We start from the raw sequence: 24,108 nt of genomic DNA, 5'->3' as shown, positions 1-24,108 counted from the left end.
AAAGATTAAACCCAACAGTTAAAGTTTTGCTTTCAGCTTTGGCCATGTTGACTATAACACTAAGTAGCTGTATAAATTATTTTTGTCCTAGAATCCAGATGGTCATAAAAATATGAAATAGAAACATCACAGTTAAAAGTAGCTAACGTGTAAAACAAAATGTAAATTAGTAGCCATTGTTACAGGCTTAATTTCAGCTATACCTTAATTCCAAGGTCCTGGGTTCAGCTACTTCCATGAGGTCATCTGCCTCAGAGATAAAAACAACAACAACAACAAAAAAAGGCCTGGAAGTCATGTCTTAGGTTCTTCATACACTCTGGCAAGTTTGTGGTAACGGTGGTAACCTAAACAGAGAATCCTGTGCCCCAAATTTTGTTTACCCCCTCCCCCAGGAGACTCTATTTATGATCTGTAGCTTGTAGCAGAGAGCTGCAGATAAATGAATGGAAAAAGCTCCGACTATGTGAGGGTAATAAGACTGACTAGCTCTGATTAATGTATTGCAATTACCAACAATGTTAGAATGGAAGAGCGCACAGTGTGTCAGTCTGTGTGTGTGAGTCAGCGCATACCCTGGAGTGAGAGCATATTATGGACAACAGGGCATTGATGAATTTTCAGAGCCTTTAATTAATGCCATAAAGTACATGAGGATTGAACCCAATAGATAAGAATTCAGATTTTTCAAAAATAATTCTAACAAAGTAACTATAGAATCACATCATTCGCAGCACTGCCATAAGTTATGAAGACACTGCTTATGAAATTTCATTTATAAGCACATTATAATAATTCAATTTAGATGACCGCATATGTTTACATTTTGAAAATCTTAAATCTTTAGAAAAGTTTTAGCCTCAGACCAGTAAATTCAGCGTGGGAAACTTAGGAAGTTCAGGTAAATTAGAGGACGCACTGAGGTGGTTCAGCCAGTCTGAGATCTAGTGAAGGTCTGATCTGATCTGAAAAATTTCCCTTCACTTTAGCGAGTGCCCACTTGGTATGGTGTTTATGTCCCATTGGATAAGTTTATGAGAGCGGTATAACAGTTTTATTTGAAAACTTTCATTCCATTTGGCTAGAAAATTGAACTTTGCATCTAATTTAAACTTAGGGTGAACATGTTAGACATTAAAACATAAAATGCGTAAAATTATATGTATTTTTAAAATAATAGAGTATTCAAACAAAGAATGTTTAAAGTTCTCTGTTTTAAGAGAAATATTGATTTAGTCTTACTTTAAAATTCCCTTGGGTTTGCTCTTTGTAACACCTTATATACTTTGAACATGTGAGCGAAATGGAGAGGTTCATTTTGTTGTTGGTTAAAGTTTCGGAGTCAAGAGCAGTATCAACTCTTGTGTTAAATGAAGTTAAATCAAGCAAGGGGTCGGCTATGGTCAGGAGACTCCCTCACCCGCTCCTCAGCTACATAAGGCAATAAAATAGTTTTGGTTTCTTTCAAGTAAAGCCCCCTTTCCTTTCCGGTTTCAGCCCAGGCTGTCAGAGCTGAGTGCTATTCGATACACGCTCTAGGTGGCGGAAGAAAAAAGAGGCAACGAAGTTTTAGCTGCTAAGAATAAAATGTCGTTTAAACTTTACTTCAAGAGCTCAATGTGACTGACCCCCCCGCCCCTAAGAAAACCTTATCTCTCCAGGTTCTTGCTGTTTATAATTCTGAAGTCAGTTAGATCCAAGACATTTGACCTCACCGCCCTCTTTTCCTGTTTGCTAGTGATGAACAGAATAGCCCTTACACATCACCGAGTCGGTTGAAATTCAGCGAGGGCACCTGTCAGTACCACACCGTCAAATGTGGGCCAGCGTTTAAAAATGGGCAGCTAGGAACCTGGCTCTTTCTGCCGTGTCGAGATCCCGTTGCAGGTGGCTGGTCCATGGAAGCCCTGATAGGGTTCTGCGTATGTCTTTGTGTTAGACGGTGACCCTGAAGGTATGGCCTCTGGGCTCTTCCAGGCTAGAATCCGAAACACAGGCCAGAGTCAATTGCTACTAGGCTCCTCCGCAGGGATGCGCGCGGCCCTGCGGCAGCGCCCGGTGCCCGGCGGTGGCCGGCCTTGCTTGCTTCTGGCACCAGCCTGGCTGGCAGGGCCCAGCTATGTCTCCCCGAAGCCAGGATGCCAGCGTTCAGTGGAAGGGAAGGCTAGTCCACTCTCCCTCTGGGCCATCAACCAGAGTATCGCTAGTCACACGTTGGCCACCAGGAGGCTTTGTCTGTGAAGCGGCAAAAGACGTTCCTGTTGATAGGTCTTAGCTATAGAGCTACTACTTCATTTACCTATAGAGTGTTATAAAGAACTTTTCAAATACGTGGGCCCATTTGAATCTCATAACTACTCAGTGGTAGAGGAGAGGCTTGTATTGTAATTACCACCGTCAGGCAAAGGGAGAAGGGGGAAGGTTAAGGTCTCCCAGTCAGCAAAAAGATCCAACAACTACGCTCAGCTCAGCCATCTCTCTTGTCAGCCTCTGTCTGCTGTACCGCCATCTGAAGTATGAACTGGGGAAGTGGTGACTGGGTAACAGCACTCAAGACGCTGTTTAACAATACATTTGATACAACAGCACTCAGTAGACCCCTAGTTGCGGCTTCCGCTGCTGCCATGACAACAGTCCGCCGTATTGATTTCCAACCACGTGGCACGTCTATAATGCAGACTTCCTTAACTTAAAAGCACGCAGGTTTGCAGCGTTTGTAGGGCTGGAGGAGAGGCTTGTGAGGAAGCATATTTCTAGGCGGTTTGGATTAGGAGTGGAAAGTCTAGACAGACTGAAGTTGGTGCGTGGATCCTGATGTGGAAGCAATGACTGTGTTTAGTTCATCAGAAGGTACGCATGCCATGCCTATGAAGTTCAGCAAGCCATGCTAAGCCGTGAGAGCCTATTAAGATCCATCGTAGGGATTCTCTCAGGAAGCTGTAATTCCCCTGCAGAGCTCATGCAGGTGCCCATGAAGTAACCAACAGCTTAGGACAGCTGCTCATTAATGCCAAGGGCACTACAGGTGGCAAGGCCTGTGGTTTAGAAGGGGAACTCTTTTAATGTGTAAACTGATTTTCTTTTTACTTAAAATTACATGTAGACATTAAGCAAGACTTCCCCAGCCAGTGCCTTAGTAGCTTTCTGGCCCATCGCATTTTCTTTTGCTCACTTTACCCAAGTCCTGCTTTGAAAACGTTTTGTCGTTGCCCTGCCTTCGTTTGCTGGGGTTTCGATGCCTCGGGTGGATTGAATGGATGAGGTTTGGGAGGCTACATACCACCCTTTGAGCATTATTGTATCCTTCTCTCTGGTAATTATTTAGGGACAGCAGCAGCCAAAAAGCACCTCTTCCGTTCTTGATGGAAAAGTAATTCTGTTTGTTCATTTAAAAGGATTGCATTTGCCATTCCATTAATCTCATTGATGCTTGCTGGCAAAGAGTAAAATTGAAAGCCGCTTGTTCTGAGACCTGACATCCCAAGGGGATGATGAGAGCCTTTGAATTTCCTCCGCCCCTTGGACCTCTCCCAGGCCCTGACTTCTGGGTCCCAGCTCTCTGATCCTTAATTTCTCTCTTTGCGGTTTCTCAGATGTCAGCATTGTTAGAACCTCTGAGATGGATGACCATTGTTATAAAGTACCATGTGACCCAATAGCGGTTTTTCTTTTGCTTTTAATAAAAACATTTCAGAACCACAATTATTTGGGTACCCGCCCTTTTTTTGTGGTGGACTCTGAGTGCGTAGTGCTGCAGCCGATCCCGGGACCTCCTCTCTAATGGGAAACTTCCGCATGGCAGAGGGTGGAGGATGTACGTGCTGAACGAGGCATGTACGGTGCTGGTTACCTGGAGTGGCGGGGCCCATCCTGGCTCTGCTCGCTTCTTTGGACTTCAGGAGGGCGGTCACACACTGAAGTGGTTTTAAATGTTCTATCTCTTGTCCTAACACCCAGGGCTTTCAGCAGAAATTCTCCTTCCACAGTAAAGAGATTGTGGCTATCAGCTGTTCCTGGTGCAAGCAGGCGGTAAGTTTGGGGATGAAATAAAACAAAGCAGGCTCATGTTCTATCCAAAGAGACTTATGTCACTGCCAGAGTTCCTGTTCCTTCGTCACCTCCACGTATGTGTTGTTTCCCTCACATGGGATCGCTGGAGAAAGCAACACATTAAAACTGTAGAATTATAGCATATATGAGCTGGGAGAAAAATGAGAGATAAATTAACCCCTGTATTTTTACACATTGAATTCTGGGACCAGAGACTGGAAAATTCCCTGCTGGTTCTAACCCTGAGTTGAGAATCGAGGACTTCTCACCCCTAGACCATATTTGTTTCCCAACATACTAGATTGTTGACAACTCTTGCTATGGTAGGAAGTTGCAGCATTCGAAGATCCTTCTAACATCAGTTCAGGCATCTTGGTTCTTCTGTTTTTGATGTGGGTACCTTTTTTTGTGAGGCTTTGTTAGGATAAAAATGATTTTGTAAACTTTAAATTTCTATATTGTTACAGTTGTCTCTATGCTCATTGAAATGTAACTTTTCCTTACATTTGAACATATATTCATGAGAATCCAATAGTAATTTTTCTGTTTACTTTTCTTCTTTTTAATCTATCCTTTTATTTTTTCATTTTTTAACCTCTTTGTCCCAACCAGATGGTTCCCGCTCTTGTTTGCCTATGTACCTGTCTTTTCTTTAAGCAGACAGTATATCTATACTCCAACTCATGGTTGGCAAAGTTATGAGTGAAACAATGTTATGTACAAGGTTAGGATTGACAGAACTCTCTGTTGATGTAAGAAACTATGGCCCACAGGCCAACTCTGACTGCTGCCTATTTTTGTAAATAAAGTTTGATTGGTTCACGGCCATGCTCACCCATTTATGTATTGTCTGTGGCTGCTTTGCATTTATGTAGTTTCTATGGCTACTTTAATGCCAATGACGGAGCTGAATAGTTGCAACCCAGGCAGTGCGTCCCCATAAGACTAAAATATTTGCTATCTGGGCCTGTATAGGACAAGTTCGTGGACCCCTGCTCTCACCTCCCAATTCACCTGCTCTTTTGAACGACAACCTGCAAAGAAAGGCCCTCGTTTCAGCCAGGTTAAGTGCTGGCAGGAGGCCTTCAGCTCGCTGCTCACGTCGGGTTCAGGCCAAGCGGCAGGAGCAGATGCATGTAGCTGAAATTTGTGAAACTGACATTTTCGTGAGTCACAACTCTGGAATGTTGGCAATTCCGTAAGATTCAACCTGATAACCTCTCCAGTGTAATCTCCCTGGGCCCCTGCGTGTCCGGAGAACCTGCTGTCACTGCGCAGAGGCGCACTGGTCCGCAAAGCCCTGTGCTCGTCCCGTCACCACCCTGCCACACATCTTCTTCTTGGCCTGTCCATCTCTTTTCAGTTACCTCTTACACACATAGCCTCTGTGCTTCTGCTCAAGAGCACAGTCACAAACATAAGGCCACCCTCGTTCTGGACCGAAACTGTACCACCGAGGCAGGATCTCCACCTGGAGGAGAGGAAGCAGAGCCAGGGTCCAGGTGTCCCCACAAGGCCTGTGCTGCCGGCTTCCCTGCCTGGCCCGACTTGTGGGACGTGGGCCCAGAGTGGCAGCATCTGCTCCCGCCCCCATCGCTCTCAGGCTGTGGTTGGGGGGTTTATCCGGGGCCAGCTAATTTGGGAACTTAGTCTCACTTCCCAGAAAACACATGTGCGCTCTCTTTATTAATCTGCAGTCCAATCGAAGGACTACAAAGACAGCTTTCACTTCACCGCTGTGGCGGAGCTTCGGTCAGTTCCACATCTTTGAGTTTCCCAGGGTCGTGTGTACGGAAGGTGACTTTGCAAGGCCTAAAAATACAAAACATTTAAAGACAAATTAGAGTGGTAGTATATATTTTAACACCACAGGTAATCCCTTCTAGCCTGTCTGATGTCAAAAAAACAAATAGGTGCCCTCTGTGGGCATCTGCTGCGTCAGGGAGAAGACTGGGCTTGGGAGCGGGGTTTCCTGGGTTCAGGTCCTGGCTCTACCACTTAAAAGCTGTGCGCTTTGCACATGCCTCTCACCCTCTCCGGGCTGGAGGTTACTCAGGTCTAAATTGAGAGAGCTGAGAGAGGCGGCTCTGAGATCCCTTCCATTTTAGAAACACAGTGGCCATTCATTTGGGGGTTTATTTCCATTGCTAAGAGAAAATCACTTAAAAAATTATTTTGAAAGAATTTTAAACTAACATGAAAGTTGCAAAAATAGTACAGAACATTAATGTATACCCTTCTACTCAGCTTCCCCTAGCTTCCTCTGATTTGACAATTTACATAACCAGGAAATTAACATTGGTACATTAGTATCAACTAAACTACGGATGTTTAAAACGTTCACCAGTTTCTTCTTTAATGTCCCAGGATCTGATCAAGGATCCCACAGTACCTGCAGCTGTGGGATTTCCGACATTTCCTCATTCTTTCTTTGTCTTTCATGGCCTTGACACTTTTAATAACCACTAACTGGTTATTATGTAGCATGTCTCCCAACTTGTTTGCCTTGCGTTTTCTCTTGACTGGATTGAAATTATTTATTTTATTCAAGATACTATAGAAGCGATGTGGGGTCCTCAGTGCATCTTATGCAGGGGTACCTAACATCTGTGTTTTATTACTGATATTAACCTTGATCATTTGATTAAGGTGGTATTTGCTATATCTTCATAGTAAAGTTACTAGGTTTCCTTTTCCAACTGATAAATATTTGGGGGAGATATTTTGAGATTATGCTGAGATCCTATTTCTCCTTAAACTGTTGCCTACTGATTTTAGTATCCATTAGTGGATCTTTTGTTAAATTTTAAAATTAATACACTTTATTTTTCAGAATGATTTTAGGTTCAAAGAAAAACTTAGTAGAAAGTAGGGAGATCTCCCATACATTTCCTCTCCTTACACAATCCCACACTCCCCACTAACAGCATCCCATGAGAGAATCTCCTTTTAAAGAAGATACTCAAATAACATTTCTCTGGTATATCAAATTGTTTGCAATCACAGATAACTGGTGCTTGGATGGATTATTAATTCTTTTATGAAACTGTATTTCACACTTTATGAACTGATTTAGTAATTAGCCACTGGATCATGTCAGATCTTAAAGATACGCAGAAATGAAGACAAAACTTCCCTGATGGGATGTAATTGGGATGGCCATATTTGCCAGTTTTCCTGAGACGGTCCTAATTTGTAGCTTTTGTTCCAACCTAATTATTAACCGTGCTCCCTTTTGCTCTTAAAATTGTTCCAGTTGAGATGATAAATTAGGTGGTCACATTAAATATAATCCAAGTAGAAACTGATGTAAAATTTTTGAAAATCACTATGATTAAAACGTTAAGGCTTGTAATTATTGTGTAACGTGATTTTATGTTTATTACAAAACAGATGTTACCATACATCATTCTCACATTACAGCCACACAAAAGCTGATTGAAATGTGATTGGCTCAGTCCGTTTCAGGATAGAATTAAGCCCCTAATACTGAGGTATTGTTATGATCATTAGTCTACATTTACTTCCTTCCTTCAATAACAAAAAGCACTTTAGACTCGCCAAGTCCAAGAGGACTATTATATTTTTTAGTGGCCCTCAAAAACCCCACAGAAGCGATCTCTTTGCTCTTTGTTACTTCCTGGACTCACAGCTGTCTAGAAGAGACGTCTTGCTTCTTTCCTGGGTCCCTTAAAGGGGAAGACTCCCTGGGGAGGATTTACATCTGTGGGTAGAAAAAGGAGAGGCAGGGGGTGGGCACTGCCTCTCCACTCATCCTGCTTTCCTCCTCAGCATTATCCTCAATTACGCAAGTCTATGACCAGCCATGTCAAGTGAAACAAAGTTACACACAGGGTTAGGATTGACAGAACCCTCTGTCCATGTAAGAAACATTCAAACCTGTAGAGAATTTTATTGAGTGTATTTGAGCCAAACTGATGACAGTTGCCAGGAAGCAAAATCTCAACAGATAGAGAAAATGCTGCAGAGAATGGCAGTTTTACAGCTTATTTTATACATTAGAACAGGGAACTGAGGCCTGTTAGGAACCTGAGCTCCTGGCCCTTCCCAGTTTTCCATGAAACCCGTCCCTGGTGCCAAAAAGGTTGAGGACCACTGCCTTAGAGTCAAAGGGAGAGATGAAAGGTGGGTGACATGAAGTCCATTGGGGGTCGATTGAAGGGGCAGGAGAAAGCAAAGCAGGGAAATCTTTGTGATTGGATAAAAAGGCAAAAATAGAGAAGCACATACTTCTTTTACATTGGTGGGAACTGGATAGTTAATAACGTTTGTTGCATGTAGACAGGGTGCAAGGGCAACAAGATACCAGTGAGGGGGTGTGTGGGCTCTGTGGTGCGGGCAGGCCCTGAGGGGTCGGGAAAAGGGGGTTTACTCTGACATGTCAAAGGTGCGTTATCCTAGATGCAAAAAGACGAAAGGCCGGATCACCGAGCTAAAGACTGGCTCTTGTCATGGAATCTGCAGGCCTAGGACATGACTGCCCACCGTGACTCACTTTTAATTAGGAATTTTTATGTTCAGACCATCCTAGGTGGTTGCTTTCCATCTCTGACTTTATAGAGCCCACCACACTGGCTTCCCCTGAGCTTGTCAAATTTAGTATGTAGTCCCTTTTCACGCACACATCCAAGACTCTGACATCTGTAGGTAAATATCCTCTTTAAAAAAATTCATAGATCCCTGGCTGGTGTGGCTCAGTGGACTGAGTGCCGGCCTGCAAACCAAAGGGTTGCTGGTTCGATTCCCATTCAGGGCACATGCCTGGGTTGCAGGCCAGGCGCCCAGTAGGGGGCGTGCGAGAGGCAACCGTACATTGAGGTTTCTTTTCTCTTTCTCCCCCGCTTCCCCTCTCTAAAAATAAATAAAATCTTTTTAAAAATAAGTTCATAGACCCAGATGACAGTATGGTTGTTACCAGAGGAAAGGCAGTAGGGGGAGGTAGAAGAAGCGGGTAAAGGGGGGCATAAATGGCGACAGAAGGAGACTTGACTTTGGGTGGTGAACACACAATACAATACTCAGATGATGTAGTGTAGCATTGTACACCTGAAACCTATATAACTTTATTAGCCAGTGTTACCCCAACAAATTCAATAAAAATTAAAACATAAAATAAAAAATATAGAAGTGAGGTACTAAAAAAGAAGATGAGCTTGTCAAGTTTTAGCTGGCCTGCCCTATAAGACTGATTTCTTATTAACTGTTATCCATTTGCAAACAGAATGAATTCTAAATCTGGTCTCTCAGCTGTGGGGCTGGTCGAGGAGAAGCATGGGTCACTCTGTGTGTGTGTGTGTGTGTGTGTGTGTGTGTTTGCATGTACATGCATGAGTGTGAACACACATACTTATTCCTTCTCGCTGCAGCACTGCCCTTTGCACAGAATTGTTTACTGGCCTGTTTTTCTCTTCAGTTTCACAATAAGGTGACGTGTTTCATGCTGCATCACATTGAGGAACCCTGCTCCCTGGGGGCTCATGCTGCCGTCATTGTCCCGCCCACGTGGATCATTAAGGTGAAGAAACCTCAGGTAACTGCCCGGACCCTGGTGCTGCCGGGCCAGCGCAGAGAGGGAGGAACTGCTGCTTCTTGCTTTCCTCCCCCTGACTAGTTCCTGGGCCTCTACGATCTCTGCTCGTACTTCCCCGTGGTCCCCTGCGCAGCTTCCCAGTTCATCCCATCAGCCCATCCCCGTACTGCGTTGGGCTCTCTCATGGAACTAGCCCCGTCTTCTTAAGAAATCCACGTTCCACAGCAGGAGTGTTTCCTTCCACTCCATGTGCTAACGCTACTCTCTTTCGGTGCTCTCCTGAGCTCCCTAAGCACTCGTGGTGGGTACAGCTGATTCCTGTGTGCCTCTCTTCTCTTCCTGCCTGGGAACCCCCCGGGGAGGGAATGTGAGGGCACCCCGTGCAGGCTTCCTGGTGTGGCGGAGATCGCTCCCTCTCCTGACCCGATCCACAGACCGTGGGTCATGATTTTCCTAAGTGCACAAGGCCTATTTACAGAGCAACACTTATCTTAAGGCCAAGTACAGCTTGTCCTCCCTGTACTTTCCTCATTGTACATTCCGTCCAAGAGAGGTTCTGCCTCACTTCTGGGAAACCTGGGTGGTTTATCAAAGAGTCATAATGTTTGACAGAAAAATTTCTACCTTTGTGCTATACCTCTTAGACAGTTAGCTCCAAGTTCTGGGGTGGCAGACTTTCAACGCTACCAGGAGGTTATACCTCCCTTGGGTGCAGGTATCTTAGGAAGTCCGACTGAATGTAATGTCTTTAAATGATATAGCAGTCCAATCCCTTTTAACATGGTCTCCAAAATTATCATGCAAGTTATTCTCGTTGACTCAGTTTTTTATTTAAAAACTCTTGGATCAGGGACTCTGTTTTGATTTGTGTGTTTTATATAAAGTTTAGTCTCTGCTGATAAGTAATATTTGGGAATAATCTTTCCAAGTTACAACTCGTGGACACCTTTGGGAGATCTTTTCCAGAGGCAAGTACGGTATCTATTCATTAAAAAATGGGGAGACTAGTCCTTTCATTTTACATTTTAGAGCCAAGAGATGTTCAGTGAGTTGCCCAAGGTGACATATACAACTTTAGTATGGTGTCTGAAATTCAAGTGTACTGATTTCCAATTTAGTGTTATTTAAACATCTCTTTCACATTTTTACCTATGTTTTCCCCCTGAAATGTGCTAATCTCTCCATGAGCCAACCTGTTTTCATCAAAAACCTCAATGACGTCAGGACGACTCCTGGGCACTGTGATGTAATACGTGATCCTTGCTCTGAATAACCACATGGTTATCTTCAGAAAAGATCAGGGAGAGCTTCCTAAAGGAGCTGGGTTTTATTTTACCCCTTAAAGACAGGTGGGATTTATCAGTGGGGAAGAGAGGAAATAGCAGGCAGGAGAGTGGTGCAAACAAGTGACTGGGTCCAAAATTACATTCACGGGGCTATGAGACAAGCTTGACCGCAGTAGAAAGTGTACCAGGGGGCGGGGCCTCGTGGGGGGCGGGGAGTTGCTCAGGCCTGGCTGGCTGGGAATATTTTATTTATGTGAACTTTATCCTTTTAAGCAAAAGAGTAACAGAGTAAAAATTGTTTTTTAGAAGGAAACAAGGAGCAAGAGTGTGTAGAATAACTCGGTAGTAGGGGACTTCATAAGACTGAAGATAGACCAGTTAGGAAAATCAGAAGATGATACCACTTTGCAGGGGAATTGTTAAGTGTACTTTTCTAAACTTTAAAAATCTTTTCATTATGGAAATTTTTAAGCAAGTGGAGAGAGAGAGAGAGAGAAGGTGATAATGGATTATTTTGTAACGTGAACTTTTCTACCATTGTTTCATATATCCCCTGCCACACCATCATTCCTTTTCCTTATCTTTTTTTTTTTTTTTTTTTTGAGATTCACATGCAGTTGTAAGAAATAATACAGAGAGATTCCATGTACCCTTTACAAGTTTCCTCCTCCTGGTAACGTCTTGCAGTATGATAGTACAATATATCACAACCAGGTGTTAACATTGATTCAGTCAAGATACAGAGCAGCCTGTCTCCAGAAATACCCTTATTCTACCTTTTTGTAGCCACATCCATTTTTCTCCTGGTCCCACCCCACCTACTCTGTCTTCCTGGAAATGGGAGTCTGCCCACTTTTCTCCTTTGGTTGGGCTCTCTTAAAGCAAATGTCAGCATATCCCTTAAACTGTAAACACTTCATTTTGCTTCTCTAAAAGGTAACATTTTAGAAAGACAACCACGTATTATGTCACCCATCAAAATGAGCAATTCCTTAAAATATTTTCTGACGGTCTCAATATAATTTTTTTCACAGTTATTTTTTTCAACTCAAGATCCAAAGTTCACAACTGCCTTTTTTAGTGACATACCTTAACTCTCTTTTAATTTATAACAATCCCCTCTCTTACTTTTCATGCCACTTATTAAATAAATTAGATCACTCTCCCTGTAAAATTTCTTAGATTTTTATTTTGGCTGATTGGATTCTTATTGCGTTTTAAAATGTTTTCCCTTAATGCCCATATTTCTTGTACAATAATGCTTAGATTTAATGAGATTCAGTTCAATTTTTAGCAAAAGGACTACATGGGCAATGATGGGTATTTCTGTCGTGTTGCTTTCAAAGGGAGCAGCATATGTCAGGTCCCTAACGTTTAGTGATGTGAAGGTTGATAAGTATGTTCAGGAACTTTCATCCTAATCCATCCGTCATAAAGTTGCCCATCAGCCCTTTACCTATTTTATCTAATACATATTATTACCCGAATCTATTATTTTATTAGGGTTGCCAAAGGGTGATTTCCCAGTTTTTACTCTTTATTTTTTTTTAGCTATGATTTGTGTTTGAACAGACATTCCCCTTATTACAAGCCAATACATGACAGATGCTTGAGTATTTGCCTTTGTTTGTACATTTTCAGAAGACGTTGCGAGTTAGTACTTCGACAACTTTTATTACGTAGCTAAGAGTGGTGATGGGCACGGGAGTTGTTTTGGAGAGTGTCATTTTCAATTATGAATGTGCATCATTATGTGATATATATAATGTATGATGTGTTTTAATCCTTTGGCATCATTATTATTCTTATGTTCTCATTGTTCCACCTTGGCCCAGTTAGAACCCCTTCCAGGTGGCTCCTGTCTCCGTTTTTCATGAGCCGTGAAGTTTGGGATAGCTTCCTCGGCTTCAGGAATAACACCATGTGCATTTCCTGTCCGTACCTGGTATTAGCCATTTCTCCAAGGAGACTTGGTTACTTTTAATGGGAGGTGGTACTTACAGTTCACGATCTGGGTGCTGTAGTCCAAATTTTTTTCATTACGGACCTTTTTATTATCTTCTGTGATTCTTGCCATTATAGTAAGAATACGGAGAGCTAACATTTATATGTTAGGAAACGCTTTGAGTACTTCACACTCACTATCTCATTTTATGATCACAATGCCCTATGAGGCAGGTATGCTGTTATTCCCCCTTTGTGGCCGAGGAAGGTGAGTAATAGAGAAGTCAGGTAAATTTCCTGGATCCCTATAGGTATTAAATAGTTTAAAATGACATTTGAGCCCAGAGTTTCTGATTCTGGAAATCAAGTTGTTAGTGATATGCCAAGCTCTTCATTGTTATACTACATCAGCAACCCTTGCTGATTCAGATATCTTGAAAAATTGGGTGGTCTCCCTCCCATCAAGTAATTTAATCAGCTAGATTCTATGTAAAAGCTAATGTTTGATGAGCTTTGGGGGCAGTAGAGAGCACTAAAGAGCTCTAGCTTATGAGCCACACCGTCTGGATTCACAACCTCGCTCTGCCACTTAATAATCTGTACTGTCTCAAACAACTTAAATCCTTCTCCTTCAGCTTCTCATCTGCAAAGTGTAACTAATACTAGTACCTGATTCACAGGATTTTCATGGGCCAATAAGCTAAAAAGCAAAAGAGATAAAGTACATAGAATAGCACCTGGCTCATTGTCAACACTCTTGTTTTCCTTCTTGTTGACTTTTAGGGGTACAGGTATCGGGCAAAGCTGTACTTCAACAGATGAAAATATTGGGTAGTCATACGGGGGTCAGGACAGAAGGTCTTGATCCCTGAGCCATCTGTATTACAATGAAAGAGGATGGGAAGGGCATGGGATTTTGAATGGAGAGGGTAGAAAGAGACAGAAGAGGGGCCACCGCCTGCTGTCTCCTGTGTCCCCAGTACACCTTGGACTCCGGTGGCTGTCGTAGTTTACACTGCAGTGGGACTGTGTGTCCGTAAGTGTGATGTCTACCCCGTGGGGGACAGTCAGGTCCTATTCACTCACCGAATACAAGGAGGGGAGAAGACCGAGGAAGCATCTACCCTGCTGAGGGTGGAAAGAGGAAGAAAATCCTGCAAAACAAGGAGAGAACTATGATAACACAGAGTTTCATCATTTAAAATGGGAAGATAAAGAGGGCAGTCATTGATGTTAAATTCTGTAGACAATAGATTGAGAAAAGTCCTTGTGTTTGGGACCAGATCATTGATGCCATCAAAATGATAGTTTGTAGAGTGTGGGACACAGGAAGCCACCTGTTAGCAATGCTGAAGAGATGGTAAGATTAGACAGTTCATTGGAGACATTGGGAAATGAGAGAATTTGGAAGGTAGATAGAGAACGGCTGAGAAAGTATTTTTCCAACTTTCAGAATTTATATACTATATATTTTTTCCATACACACACACACACACACACACAGTCAGGGAAAGCGGGTTGTAGAGAGTGGGATGAAACCACGTGCTCTCCTTCTCTGTTGAAGGATGGCCGGCTCCAAATGGGCCGCTGCTCGGCGGGCAGCTGGGGCGTTGGGAGTTGTGTGAAACACTGGAGACCAGGGAATGAGGGCTGCCTGGGTGACGTGCTGGGTGTCATCACCAAATTATTAGGGGAGACCTAGGAGTTAGAGTATGATAGAAGGTAGATAGCGCTAAGGAATTAAAAGGAAACCGAATCTGTGATATATTTAAAGTCAAAGTTATGGTTGATATTACAGACGTCGGTGTTTCTCTTCTGTGCTGAAAAGGGTAGAGGATAGTGTCTTGGTTGGATAAACAAGTCAAAATGCTCAAATCCTAGTTTTGGCACTTAGAACTGAAGGGAAGACTACATTACATGGATTTTTGTGGAGTCAAGTTATAAAAGACTTGAGGTGTGTTTTTAATAAATGACATTATTTTATACATAATGCATTGAAACTTGCCAAAATTTCCTAGTGGAAAAAAATGAATCTTGGGGAAAAGGCCATATGAATACGTACATATTTAACACACATCTAAACTACCACATATATTCTATGCTATGCTTATATTAGTTTACTTAGCCAACTCTCTACTGGGTCAATATTTATATCATTTCCAATAGTCTATGTATTAAAATGCCAGAATCAACCACTTTCTAGCCTTGTATGGGTTTTCCTCGTGAATCCTTTCTCACGCCTTATGACTGGATAATCTTAGAATGCCGCAGACTTGACTCATGACATGTAACGGCTCTGACAGCAGTATCACTCGGCATTTCCCAAGGCATTTCCTTTGGTCAGTTCTAAAGGTTGAGTAATACTTGTTGTGTTTTAGCCAGATGCACCTGAGAAGCTGCTGACGCCCTGTCCGTAACTTTTGGGGTATGTTTTCTTTCTTCTTCTGCCTGCCCATTCTCAGGACAGCTTCTGTCCTGCTGGTCAGTGGCACAGGGCAGAGTGAGAACATTCTTCAGTAGACAGAGCCCATGACTAGTCTCCCTCCAATTATCTGCCAGAGGTTTGTCCAGTATATCATGGGGAAAGGCTTCATTTGGGATGAAGAAGTGAGATATCTTCTCTTGAGACTGTTACTATTACTGATTCTTTGCGATCCCATAACCTGGACAAATCCCTGAGGAATAGAGAAAGGCAGTTAAGTTACAGTCACAGTTGAATTATTCACCCACAGGCATTTCTTAACAGGCAGGAGGGCACCGTACTATGATAAAGACTTTGTTGATAGGATTATTTCTGCAGCAAGGTAAAACTGGCCTGATACCTGGTACAAGAAAAGAAAAAGCTTTTATCTTTTACTAGGACTTTAACAAAAGAGTGGGCACAGAATGTGCTGGGGGCGAATGCTCTTGGAATCAGAAGAAAGCAAACACCCAAAGGAGGGTGCAAGGGTTCACTGTTATGCTAGTATTGAACTTGCCAAGTGGCCCCTTTGTATCCCAGAGGTAGCGGCCCTTGATAACAGGGTGCTTTGTTTTAGAACACAGGACAAGTATTTAAAGGTTTCTTGAATACATCACCAACAATTCTACCCAATAACTTCATGGTATAATTTTTACACTCCTGAGGTTTCTGTGATATTTCACTCTCACAGCAGCGTTGACCCCGGCAGGGAAGGAGATGTTGTAGATCAGCAAGGCTGGTTGGCTCGTCTTGCCATGGCCAACATCTGCCCACATCTGCCTTCACGCCCCGCAGCTCCCTGTAGGCTGCCTTCTAAAAGGAGTTCTCTATTGAGACACAGATACATGTTTCCCATGACCAGAAGGAAGCCTCGGGAGTTTTGAGGTGTGCTGTGAAGTTCCGCGCTGCTTACCTTTTGCTATTTGCCTGTCCCTAGGGCCGTAAGCTTGCCCAGAGCTCCTATAGAGGCGCCCAGGTACTGTAAGTCAACCACTGCTTGGTCTTTGCTCCCTTGTTCTGTGAGACGAAGAACTCAGATGCATTTGGCTCGGTGAGGCTCGGAAGCACTTGTATTTGCTACATGTGTTAAAAAACAAACAAACTTGTTTCGTGTGTCTGTTTCCTATTAGAATCGAGTTCCTTGCCTGCTCTGTTTTCAGACATCAAGCCTTTTTTTGACGTGTTTTTCTAACTTTCTGTTTCCCAAACATGTTGGATTGTCAGAATCCCCTGAAGGGCTCTGATTCCCATGGTCAGAGAAGCTTAGGGAACCCCTCAGCCTGATCCATGAGATCTTTCTTTCCGAATCTAATTACTGAGTCCTGTCAGGAAACCTGAACCACAGGGTGTGTGTGTGTGAGCCCTTGGCCTGCATCCTGCTTTGCTTTTGGTAGTAAGTGAACTGAAACAACGAAGAAGTTAGGAGACAGGCATTTAGTCCCTAAGGATCCTCTCTCAAATCAGGAAAGACTCAGTGAGTGTTGTGAATTTTAATCATACTGATTCATTATTTCAACAATGATTGGAGTGCAAATGATCTGCCAGGCATTTGTGCTATGTGCTGGGATATATAGCTGTGAACGAGGCAACTAACATTTTTGGAAGACCTTATCCTGGGATGGATACCAAGCTAACTGCTTCTTACCAAGCTAACATACATTTTCTGGTTTAAACTTCACAACTCTTCTGTGAGGTAGGTATTACCACCTTTATTTTAAAATTAAGACAGTTATTTCAAACGCGTGACCGACTCTGCCAAAGCCTCATCTAGAGAGACAGACCTCGTGACGGGACATTGAGAACGGACACTCGGTCTGCCAGGTTCCACAGCTTGTGGTCCTTACCCCTCGGGTCGTCTGCTCCGCCCTTGTACATGCATCTCCTCACTCCACCCTTTCTCCGACAGAGGCCTGTGACCCTGGCTGCAGGTTAAAATTGCCCGGGGAGCTGTTAAAAGGTACCTTTGCCTGAACTTCACACTAAATCAATTAAATGAGAATATTTGCTGGGGCCCAGATTGCAGCATTTTGTAAAAGCTCTCCGGGTAAGGCCAATGGGCAGTGAGGATGGAGAACCACTCAGCATCATTAATGGACGTCAAGTAGGCACTGGGCTGACCAGCCCACCTGTTCCCAGCATCCTTCTTGCATCGTTTGGCTGATTAAATATTTGAAGACTCCAGGTTATTTTTTTTCCTTCCATTTTAAACAAACGGAAAGTAGCCAAAGTATCGCAAATACTTTCATAAGGCAAAAGTTTCCCCAAAGAGCAACATGATAATAGGCCCATTTAAAGAGGAGTTCAGAAGTTGGGAGACTTCTTTGCAGGGGTAACAGAGTCTAGAGCGAGTGGTGAAAAGCAGCCTCGGTTTCCCTTTTCTGGTAAGATCCAGGGAACCTGTAGGCTCTTTTCACCTGATAAGGGGACACACTTTCCTTTCCTTTCCTTTTTATTTTATTTTATTTATTTTTGGAGGGAACACACTTTTAGACAATAGTGCTTCCAGAACCTAACCTTTATCCTTGGTGAGCACAGGCCACAAATCACCTTATTTTTTTCAAGGTCCAAGTGAAAGAAAACTAAAAGCTAAAGAGTTTCAATTTTGCTAAGTTGGATGTGTTAATAATATGTACTCTAGATTAAGGTTTATTTTGAATGCTCTAAGAAAACATACCCTAAGTAGTAGATGAGTAGGTATCTAAGTCTCTTCAAGCTGTTTGAAAACTCCTAACTGCTCAAGCAATGCATGTGTATTTACTTATATAAACTTTTGAGTTAATAATTCTATATTTCAGGCTTTTGACACTTTGTTGAACATCTGCGATGGGGTAGTAATGTCTTGCCTTTGGGAAGACAGCAATCTAATCAGTTCTTGACCCCACTAATGAAATCTCCTTTTGCTTGTCTTCAACAAGTGAACTGTGACCGGCCCCCTTAGACAAGCTCTTTTCAAAGCATCTGTATCAAATATGAAGAGTGAACGGTTAGTTGAAGTAATCACAGAGTTGTGGTCCATAGAATCCTTAGAAAGAGAAATTCAGGGAACATAAATTTGGGGTCACTGTATTTTCACCAGTTGGTGGCACTTCTGTGGGAAGAAAGGCTACCAGGGAAGGGAAGACTTTTTCAGAGAATGGGTCTTTAGAAAAAGAAAAGACAATGATTGCTACTCTGTTATAAGTAACTTAAGGGTGAGTCTTATCTCTGCATTTTAAAACTCAGCCACCAATGCTGACGGGATAGTTGGATCATCAAGTTCCACTGCAGATGAGTCATTTTATGATCACTACTGAAACCAGTCATGACTCCTCCCCTCAAAAAGGAGACAAAGGGGGGAAAAACACAAAAAGAAAAACATAAAAAAATGGCCTCCTTTTTTACATTTCCATATAGGTGATCTCCATACCAGGAGATGAACTTGAACTTGGTTGGGCGGGAGACGGACCTGGTTGGGCGGGAGACTGGAGCCCCTCAGAGAATTTGGGATTCTTCCATTTTTACTGGGAGGGTTGGCAGGTATAACATGTGTTGTTATGTGAGTCCATGAGAGCCTCCAGGGTTCTAACTCCCTGCCTCTCCGTGCGGTGGGGAGTCCGTCGCTCACTCTGAAGCACTCGACTGATCTCTGTCTGTGGCTTACCCATGCGCAGTGGCTTGGAAGTGTCAAAGCATGAGAAGCATGCAGTCCAACAGCATGTGCTGCCGTCCTCTCCTACATGGTTCTGCATGGGAAGGCTCGGGGCCGTCTGCCCCGGAGCTCAGGTCTCTCCTTCTTTCCTCCCAGAACTCTCTGAAGGCTTCTAATCGGAAGAAGAAGAGAACGAGCTTTAAAAGAAAAGCCAGTAAAAAAGGAACTGAAGTAAGTGTTTCAGGATCCCCTCCTTACCACAGCCTCCCGTGTCTGAGGGGGTCTGGCCTAAGCTTGTTGTTTTCGTGTATCTCCTACCACTCTTTTCTCCTTCACTCTGCTCTAACCACGCTGGAATGCTTAGTATTTAAACAAAATATAACCTCCTGCCCCTTCACAGAGCATTCGCGTTGTCTGTGGAAGTATTGTCCCAAAGATGGCGGATGTGGAGACAAAAGCTAACACTTGTAGAATGCTTAAGATTATACAGAATAAAACCAAAAGCATGGCATAATTCTCAGGGGCAAATTATAGCCTGAGACACTTTCTTCTAAGTTTTACACCAAGTGTCCTATTGAGAGGAAGCCCTGGGTAACAAGACATATCTTCTTCTTCTTCTTCTTCTTCTTCTTCTTTTTTTTTTTTTTTTTTTTTTTGCGAGGGGGTTGGCGCTGGTGGTCTCTGACTCCTGTTGCTTTGGGGCTGCCTGTCAAGTCCTGGATGTACGTCTCAGTTGTGCTGCTTTCTTCCTTCAGCAGGAAAACAAAGGTCGTCCTTTTGTGATAAAACCCATCTCTTCTCCTCTCATGAAACCCTTGCTTGTGTTTGTGAACCCCAAGAGTGGAGGCAACCAGGTGAGTCATTTCTCAGGAGTTTAACTGGGAAGCCGCAGTGCTTTCTCGAACACACAATCCCCAGCACCAGCTAAATGAGCACCTCCTGACCCCCAGCATTGGCAAACAGCCAGTTCCTCACGGGCAAGGTCACTGTTGCTCTGGCAGGGAGCGCCTCCTACATTTCAGGGCTAGGCAAAGCCTAGGTGTCCCATGATGTCCCCCTCGACTTCTGCATATGACTGTGCCACTGGCCCCCAGAAGCCTAACAGCCCACATCTCCCTTACAGGTTTTCAGGAAAGGTCATTCTACAGTTTCTCGTTAATATGTTTCAGGGTTTCTCAGCGCCTGTGTTTAAGAAGCCCTTTATGACCTTATTTTTATTCCTTTCTACTGTAATGGAGACCAGGCTGCTTCTGTCCCTGTCCTCTGAGGAAAGAGAACAATGATTCATTATGCATGATAATTGTCAACAACAAACACTACTAATGCTATCAAAAATATCACCTTCTCCATGTTTCACTGGGTCTGTGCCCAAAACCTAGAATATATTTAACATTACCTTCATTTCAGAATAAAGAAATAGCCTTCAGAAGGTTAAGTGTCATGATGTACCCAGAGGGACACAGCTCTTTAAAGGACAGAGTTTGTTCTTGAATCCAGGTCTTTGTCCCCCTCATCTTTCCGAAGCTTTTTCTGGGTTTTGATTTTTCTCTGTTATTTTCTTGTGAGATCAGACGATAAAACATTTTGTGTCCATGAAGTGTACATTTTACATTTTAAGCAAGATTCCTTGACATTTCACACTAAACAACGTAAAGATTTGGAAGAGTTTAGTCACCCCATAGAAGGAGGGGAGTTATGTACTTAAGAACGGCCAGTGGTCCAAGGTGATGTTCTTATTGCTAAAGAGAGCATGCAGTTTTTAGATTGTAGTAAGTACAATGAAACTTCTTCCATGGGTGTTTGTAATTTAAAGAAAGTATTCCGCCTCCCTCTGTTTCCTTAAGATGCTTGATGACTGGCTGAATTCCAGTATCTAATGACTCTAATCCCTATGTTGTAATTTACATCTCTATGACTATTTTGTAATAACTGTGTGGGGGGCCAGGTGGGTACTGGAAACCTCAGGGGGACCACTCGGTAAAGTACATGATTTTCTAACCACTATGCTGTACACCTGAAACTAATACAGAATAATATTGAATGTAAACTGAAGTTGAAAAAAAATTAAGAATCTCTATTAACATGGTAGCGAGCAGGGTAAAGTTATGCTGTAAGCAGAGATGTAATCTATTTTCAACATTTTGCTGCTTTGAGTTGCCGAGCGATCTTCCTCTTTTAAAGATGTGTCCCTAGCACTGTCCCCGGAGGAGGACCTGCACAGGTGTGATCCAGGAATGAGGTTCCGTTTGCCTGGAACCACGCGCGCCCTCCCTCTGGGGTCTGGTCTCCCCACGGCCTCCCAAGGATTGGGCTGTGGTTGGGGAACAAAACAAAACCCATGCCATTGACTCCCTGATCCTGGGCCCCCTGAGCACCACAAGCCAAATATTCTTTATTATGATAGTCATTACAGAAAATACTCTTGTGATTTCATTATAAGCTCTTTTCCTAGGGCACGCAGAAGCTTGTGGGCGATCCCTGCCTTTGAGGAGTGGGCAGTCCAGTAAAGACAGAGGCTGCCCTGTGTACCTTATTCATGACAGTGACTTCGGAGATGACCTCATGGTGCTTCCTCTTTCACTAGAGACAAAAGAGCCCAAGGAGGCTTAAGTGAATTTTCTGAGGACATCTTTTCTGTTAATGACATAAAAGGGGCAAATGGGAAGAATAATGCCAGCAACATCCACTCTAAGTCAAGTGGATCAGCCCAGCAGCGCTGCGGACGGTAGAGGCAGCTGTGACTGGGGGAGTGGCGAGGACGCGGTGCCACGGGAGTAGCTGAAGCAGAAGAGGGACAGCACTTTGTCGTGCAGAGGGGAGAAAGCTGGAGTCATGCCCTTCCTCTTCTCCCTTCTGTGGCAAGTCCCTGGTTGTCCCTTAAGGCTCAAGAGCACCGTTCTGATCCGTTTCTCAGAAATGATTGCCCTGTGCACTGTGTTCCCATAGCGCTTGGCTCTCTGTGAATTGCTGAGCACTCTCTGTATGGCTCTACTGCTAAGATTCTGCTCCAGAATAAGTACCAGGGGCTGCACCTTTGAACCTATGATTTCTAATACGTGGCATATTGTAGTGAATGAATAATTGTATGATAAACAGTATTAAGAGATGAATGAATGTCATGATGAAAATGATTTGTTTTGAGGACAGCGTGGTGAATGGAGCATGTGTATTCTTAGAAATGTGGTTAGGTAAAGGTTAGAATGAACTTGGACTAGTGTCTTAAAATGTGGCTGCGGATTTCAGATTTGTACCATGGAACAGTTTTTCACATTTAAAGTTTTTTTTTTATTTTTAAAATATTTTATATTTTGAACAAAAGAGTAATATGATGAAAGCATCTTTAAGGAAGGCTAATGTGACCCATTGAGAATATGTGTAAGTCAGCAGGCTGTTCACATAAACTTAAGCATGAGCTGGATAGATGGATCGATGAGTGGCTGGGTGGATGGACGGTGAATGGATGAATGGCTGGCTGGCTGGCTGGTGAGTGGACAGATGGACTGATGGATGGATGTGTGGATGGACAGATGAATGAATGGAATACATAAAGGGAAGTAAAGCATCAAGAGTTTATAGCAGATTACCTGACGGTATCTTTGTTATTGACAAGCATTCAGGAAATGAAAGAATTGTTGGGAAAGGGGTTGAGATGTGTTTGAAGAACTTGAGATCACAGGGAGATATTCAAAAATTTTTTTTTAGAAAAAGCTCAGTTATTAGAGACAAAAGACATAATGACTTTGATGTCCTTTTATGCATTTTGGCTTGTGAACGTGTTGCCCTAATGATGCTACTTCTAGAATGGCCAGGATGTTCAGAAGTATAGCTAACCAAGTAAAAATGAATCTCACATAACTTTAAATGTCTATATACTTCCTATATAAAATAAGATTCTTTCCTAAGCCTTAGAAATATGAAGAACGTTATTTCTAAGCACAATGTAAAATATTGAGAAAGCTCATAAAGAAACCCAAACACCTCTGTGCAGTTAGAATAACTCGCCCTGGCCTCCAGCTTAAGGCGTTGATGTCTCCATCCTCAGGGAGGAAGGCCCTGCCCGAGGCCCCGGAGGCAGTGAGTAGCCGGGCAGTTTTTAAAAATCAGTGATATCTTACCTACCCCGTACTAATTAAATTAGAAGCTGTGAGAGTTGGACTGCGTAGCTGGTGTAAGCTCCCAGTTTATTTTCTTGTGTGGCCAATGTTGAGAATCAAGCTTGAAAGTACACAGGAATCCTTGGGGATCCTGTGAAAAGGCAGATTGAGACTGAGTAAGGGGGTGGCGCTGGAAGTCTGCTCCCAGGTGGCGCTGTTGCTGCTGCAGAGGCCCCCATTCTGATCAGCAAGGGCTTACTGCAGTGAATACAGAAATACTTCGTTGTTGCTGTTGCTGTTAAATCCCGATTCTTACCTCTTAAAGATTGACTTATACTACTCATCTGCTTCTCCATATAGAGCGTTCCCCTCTTTCCTGTGTTTGAAGCTTCGGCTTTTAACCTTAACAACAGCAGCAACAAAACCACTTGCTTAGGTTTCTGTTCTTTAAATAACTGGACTGTAGCGCCATCTTCTGGCAAGTAAAATACCTACAGTTTTTTTTTCTTCTACAGAATTTTTAAGTGTGGACAGAAAATTTCCAAGGCTTTGTCCGAGTGAGATGACCACATAAAAGGACTACTTCCATGTCCTTCTTTTAAACAATCCATCTTTTAAACAGATACTTCACAGTAATTGTCTGTTTTTCTAACACTTAACGTGGGGAACCTATTAGATTTTTGAAAAGATTTAGAGGTTGGCAGCACTGCTGTTATTGTTGGGATCTAAATTCTCTGAGGTTAGCAGGTGCTGGAATCAGGGACCACAATATCCCCTCTGAGTGTCTACTGTGGAGAAGAGGTAGCACAATCCCTTTTGTTCATGGAAACCCAAGGGCACCAGAGATAAGGACCCTCTCTTATGCTCGTCTCTGCTTTAACTGAATAACTTATTTTTCTTGGATGCCTCTGACCCACTAACATCTTTGTTGCTGAGTCTAAGAGACCCTTCTGATACCCCCTGATGTTTCCTGCTTTCACGCTCTCTCCCCCTCATGCTCTAACGAGTTGCATCTTCCAGTGACGTGGATTATAAGTTCATGGTTAAGCACATGTTCTGACCACTAGAGCGAGTCTAACTAGCCAGTCCTTCCT

At 43.1% G+C, this 24,108-nt stretch overlaps 1 protein-coding gene across 1 annotated transcript in view; it reads left to right on the top strand.

The window, feature by feature from the left end:
- Positions 1 to 24,108, top strand: part of DGKI (diacylglycerol kinase iota) — a 379,645-nt gene that overhangs the window by 178,021 nt on the left and 177,516 nt on the right. The window contains 4 exon segments of the mRNA XM_054564265.1: positions 3,958 to 4,029; positions 9,485 to 9,601; positions 19,077 to 19,151; positions 19,676 to 19,774. Coding sequence (XP_054420240.1) covers positions 3,958 to 4,029; positions 9,485 to 9,601; positions 19,077 to 19,151; positions 19,676 to 19,774 — 363 coding nt within the window.

Source organism: Pteronotus mesoamericanus, unplaced genomic scaffold, assembly GCF_021234165.1.
Source record: "Pteronotus mesoamericanus isolate MK-2021 breed Mesoamerican mustached bat unplaced genomic scaffold, CSHL_Meso_final scaffold_85, whole genome shotgun sequence".
NCBI lineage: Eukaryota > Metazoa > Chordata > Mammalia > Chiroptera > Mormoopidae > Pteronotus > Pteronotus mesoamericanus.
This window is presented reverse-complemented; position numbering and strand designations above follow the sequence as displayed.